The sequence below is a fragment of the Myotis brandtii genome, unplaced genomic scaffold (genome assembly GCF_000412655.1).
Source record: "Myotis brandtii unplaced genomic scaffold, ASM41265v1 scaffold181, whole genome shotgun sequence".
Classification (NCBI taxonomy): domain Eukaryota; kingdom Metazoa; phylum Chordata; class Mammalia; order Chiroptera; family Vespertilionidae; genus Myotis; species Myotis brandtii.
The window spans coordinates 5121979-5126788 of record NW_005356712.1 but is presented as its reverse complement, the minus strand read 5'-3'; the positions used below and the strand labels follow the sequence as shown (position 1 = coordinate 5126788).

Here is a 4810-nt window from a genome sequence, read left to right as displayed (position 1 = left end):
CATTTCCACACATATGTCCCTTAACCCTCTCAACAGTCCTTTGAAGCTGGTGGAATATTGCCTTTTAGTGAATGAGGAAGCTAAGGCTTGAATGAGCATAGGTTGCATGCTGAGCTGTGCCACACACCAGCTGTGTGATCTTGGGGTGTCCTCACCTCTCTGAGCTCAAGAAGACTAATAACCTGAATGTCTGGAAGTTCTGGTGACCCTTCTGCCCCATCACTTGGAGTCCCACACTCTAGTGCTCTGTGGGGACACAAAGGCCATTGACCTAGTTTCTCCATTTACTTGGAAAAAAGCCGAACTGTCATTTCTTTATAATAAACTCACACTTCTTGGGGATTCTTCCACTCAGAAAAGTCCCAGAGGATCTGATTCAATGAATAATTTGTAATCAACATGCCAGTATTCCTGTTTTAAGGGGATGTGACATTCTTGATCATTGGGATTTTTTAAGAAATTTGCATAACTAATTTACTCACCAATTCGCTGCTCTGTTCTGCCCCATATGTGTTACATAGGACCAACTCACTAATCCTAAATTTGTGGGTTTTAAGTAAATATCCATTGATGGTCCATAAAGTTGCGTGCTTTGCGACCTCCCAGATACTTGATTCCGGAAATTAATTCAAAGAAAGAGACCCTTCAGAAGACCAGGTGCTGGGTGTTACCTATAGCATGCCCGGTTCATTCCTTGGTCAGTTGGAATTCCTAGCGGTTTTCCTTTTGCAATGCTGACACACATTCAGTGAAGTCAAATGCCTCCCCTCCAGGGCTGCAGGCCAGTGGGTAGACATGTTCGGCTCTATCACACTCAAGCACAAGGGTTCTAAATAGCGTGAAACGAGCAAGAGAGAGCAGATGGGGCCCAAAAGCCACTGTAAGACCACTCCTTCCTTCCTCTACCTCGTTCCCTTCTATCCCGTCAATAGAAAGAACAGAAAAAAAAATGGGTGTTCAAGTCCCTTGTACTTTTTTAAGCACATGGTATTTATTAGGCATTAATTGGCACACAAATATACGAAACGAGTACTTAATTCTCCCCCTCCCCCCCTTAGCAACATAAAAGGACAAAATCACTTGAAGACACTCACGTACAAACATACTCACACACTCGCACGGACTTGGACATACTCAGCCTCGCATATTACCCTGTTCTTTTTATTAGGGTCAGTTTAAAAAAAAGAATTTTTTTTTAATCAAGAAAGCAAAGCACTTTTGAAAGAGGAAAAAAAAAAGAACGCAAACTTGGTTTTTGAGTATCAATAAAATTAAAAGCTCTTGACCAGCTCCCATGCTGGATTTCATGTTATTACTTAATTAGAACTCCTATTTATAAATAAATAGTACCAGTAAAATATTACATCTGAAGAACCCTGCAATAACGTTTTACTTACACACTTTTTTTAAACACTGTTTTCTGCTTTCCATAACCACAGTTTGGTGTCGGCATTGGGTGTGATTCCCTCGGAGAGAATGATGGATGAGCACGGTTTGCCTCTTCTTTAGACGTTGTGGCTTTGGCTTTGGCATCCCGTTGGACCGTCGGGAGATTTGCAGGCTGGGGGCTGGCTTTGTTTTGTAGCAGGATGAATATTGACTTTGGCTTTTTCACCACTCTTGTCAGCACGGAGCTTGCCCTTTGCTTATCACAGTTCTGCCTGCGTGTAACCCAAGGCTCTTTAAGTTTTTCAAAGCAAGCTTTCCGGCTGGGAAGCTATAGGCCACGTTTTAGTGACAGATGGCTGGGAAGACCCGGAGCTGGGAAGACGGGAGCGCTGAGTCAGATATGATGCCAGGTGGAGCCCAAGGTTATCCTGACTCCCCAGGGAGGCAGACTGGGCTCCGTGGTGACGGGGAAGGCAGGACATAATCAGAAAAAGCTGGGGACATAGGGGACCTTTTCAAAAACATCCCATGGCAGAGGTAGGTCATTTCTCAGTCAAGGGGAGGGTGGCGAATTTTGGTTTTAGGGGTGGCTTAGAGGAAGGGAACTCTACAAGTACATACTTTGAACTTGCCTCAGACCTCCCCCAAAATAAGGGACTGGGTCCCGTTAAGAAAAATTGAAAGAAAAAAAATATATTATTATTTATTATATAACAATGTCAACATTAACAGCAAGACAGGAAAAGCTCCAACTCTGCATTAGGATAACACACTCGATGAGGCAAGACTTGCTGGAGACCAAAAGAAGGAATCCGGGAGGCCCTCCGGAGGTGGTGTGAATGTGGCCCATGGATGATTGTGGTGGTTGTCGTGGGAATGGGACTCACTTTTGTTGTTGTTGTTGTTTTTTTTAAGTTTTGAGACGAAATGACAAAGTCACATTTTTTGAACTGTGGTTTCAGGCTACTGATTAGATCAGTGTCTGGGGGTCTCAAGTGCAGGCATGAATGTGGGGTGAAATGAAATACCTTGTCTGTGGGGTTCTCTCGGCTACTGTCTCTCTCCTGCTCTCTCTCTCTCTCTCTCTTTCTCTCTCTCTCTCTCCTCTCTCTCTAGCAAATGTCTGTTAAGGAAGCAGGCTTCGCTTTAGCTATTCTCGCTCCACTCTGGCACCATGCCAACCCCATGCACCGAGTGGTACTGGTGTGGGGACAGGGTCCTTGGCACGCCATGGGAGTAGAGGAACTCAGATGGTTGCAGGCCGCCAGGGGACTGCAGGCCAGTCTGAGGCCCACACTGCCTGACCACAGGCTGGTGGGCCACGGAGGTCTGGTGCTGGAACATCCCCTCCCCGAGCTGGGGGGAGCCGTGGTTGGCGATGCCAGCCAGCCGGGGCACCAGAGGCCCCGAGGTGAAGTGAGCCGAGAAGTGTTGGTAGGGTAGCCTGTCCATGGGCTGCACGGTGGTGACCGTGCAGCTGCTGTAGGAAGGCATGCTGGGCCACGTGTTGCAGCTGATGTCCTCCAGGCTGGGCACAGGCTCGCTGGGCGGCGCGGAGCTGGCATACATGCAGGCCTGGCGCTGGGCTGACTCTGTCCTGTAGGAGGCACTCAGGCCCTGCTGCTGGGGGTAGCTGGGGCGATAGAATGGGTCTTCTTCACTGGGCGATGTCTCCATGTAGGGCTTCTTGTAGGGATGGTCTGCGGTAGAGCATTCTTCATCTGCTAAGACAGGAGGAGAGAGACCCATGAGGCCAGGACCAGCCACCCCACAACTAAAGGCAGAGACAGCCATTTGGCTGAAGGCCTGAAGAATCAAGTCTCTTAAGACTGTAAGCCCAGGCCTCCATTCTGATACAAAGGGGTGGACTGTCATGGGGAGGACCTTGGGCTGTGGTGTTCTAAGCAAAGTCTGACCTTTCTGAACTCAGTTTCTTCATCTGCAAAGCATAAAGGTTAATAATGGCATTTTTCTACACAGGGAATTGTTGAGAATGAAATGGGAGAATGTGTATTAGTCCAGAACTTGGTACAAGGACACACTCAATAAATAAGAATTATTGTTATTTATTATCTTCCCTCCCTGGCTTGTAAATTCCACGAAGGCAGGGCATTTCCAGCACCAGTTCACACCTAGTAACAAAAATAATAATAAAGTCAACACTCACAGTAGAAACAGCACGTGGAGTGTTTTAGGTACCCTCCATGAGATAACGCATTTAATCTTCACGACAGCCCTACGAGATGGGTTCTATTATATCCCCATTCTCCAGAGGAGAGAAAGGAGACACCGAGAGGTTGATAAACTTGCCAAGGGCTCATATGGCTAAGAAGCAGGGGAACTAGGATCAGAATCCAAGTAATCTACCTCCGAAATCTCTGCTAATACCATGCAGTACGGAGAAGGCATGCAATAAACATTTGTGCAATGGGTGGAAGGGTGGATAGGCAAGTGGACAAATGGATGGGAGCTCAAATGAATTAATTTCCAAATCCTTTCCTGAAGACTTATGCAAGCAAGTGCCTAGTTAATATCTGCTGAGTTGGTACAAATTAATGTGTGACTGTTTTGCTGCTAATCAAGGCACTTTGTTCACTAGTGTTCCCTAGTGGGGGAAGGGGGATAGTTCTGACCACTTCAAGGTCACAGACCCCTCTGGAAACTAACAAAAGTGCTGATCTCTCTCCTAGAAAAATATACTAACACAAAGCTTGGAGAATGGAGTACACACACAACTTCCAGGGCCTCAAAGACTCCCTAAATCCAGACTCCAAGCTAAGAAGTCTAGATGTGTCTGGGTTTGAATCTGGTCTTCTACTTCATATCTGTGCCACACCAGCATTTCAGAGACTAATTTTCACCATCTCTGAGTCAGAGTTAGGAATACTTACTCCACTGGATGGCGAAGAATTAAATGAGATGAGACATCTTCAAGGGCACCAGTCAATCTCGTGGCAGACCCGATCTATAACAACACACCTCCAGGTGCTCCCTTCAGGGGAAGCAAAACTGGGGAATTTCTCCCCAAGTGTAAACCTCAACCCAGATTCATCCTTTAGCTGGAATTCTACACTCAAACTGGAGATTGTCTTTCTTTGTCTTCCAATTGCTTTCTAATCAATAAATGTTAAGAAATATTTCTGTCTTGCCCTAACCCAGTGGTTCTCAACCTTCCTAATGCTGCAACCCTTTAATACAGTTCCTCATGTTGTGGTGACCCCCAACCATAAAATTATTTTTGTTGCTACTTCATAACTGTAATTTTGCTACTGTTATGAATTGTAATGTAAATATCTGATATGCAGGATGTATTTTCATTGTTACAAATTGAACATAATTAAAGCATAGTGATTAATCACAAAAACAATATGTAATTATATATGTGTTTTCCGATGGTCTTAGGCGACCCCTGTGAAAGGGT

The 4810-nt window shown here is 45.6% G+C and overlaps 1 protein-coding gene across 2 annotated transcripts in view; it reads right to left on the bottom strand.

Moving 5' to 3' along the window:
• Nucleotides 1-2293: 2293 nt before the first annotated feature.
• Nucleotides 2294-4810, bottom strand: part of TBX5 (T-box 5) — a 40841-nt gene continuing 38324 nt past the window's right edge. The window contains exon 9 of one of the 2 annotated variants that reach the window (XM_014537718.1): nucleotides 2294-3113. In XM_014537718.1, the coding sequence (XP_014393204.1) occupies nucleotides 2536-3113 (578 nt within the window). In that variant the 3' untranslated portion in view covers nucleotides 2294-2535. The remainder of the gene's footprint in view (nucleotides 3114-4810) is intronic. The other variant, XM_005863794.2, reaches the window with a different exon arrangement.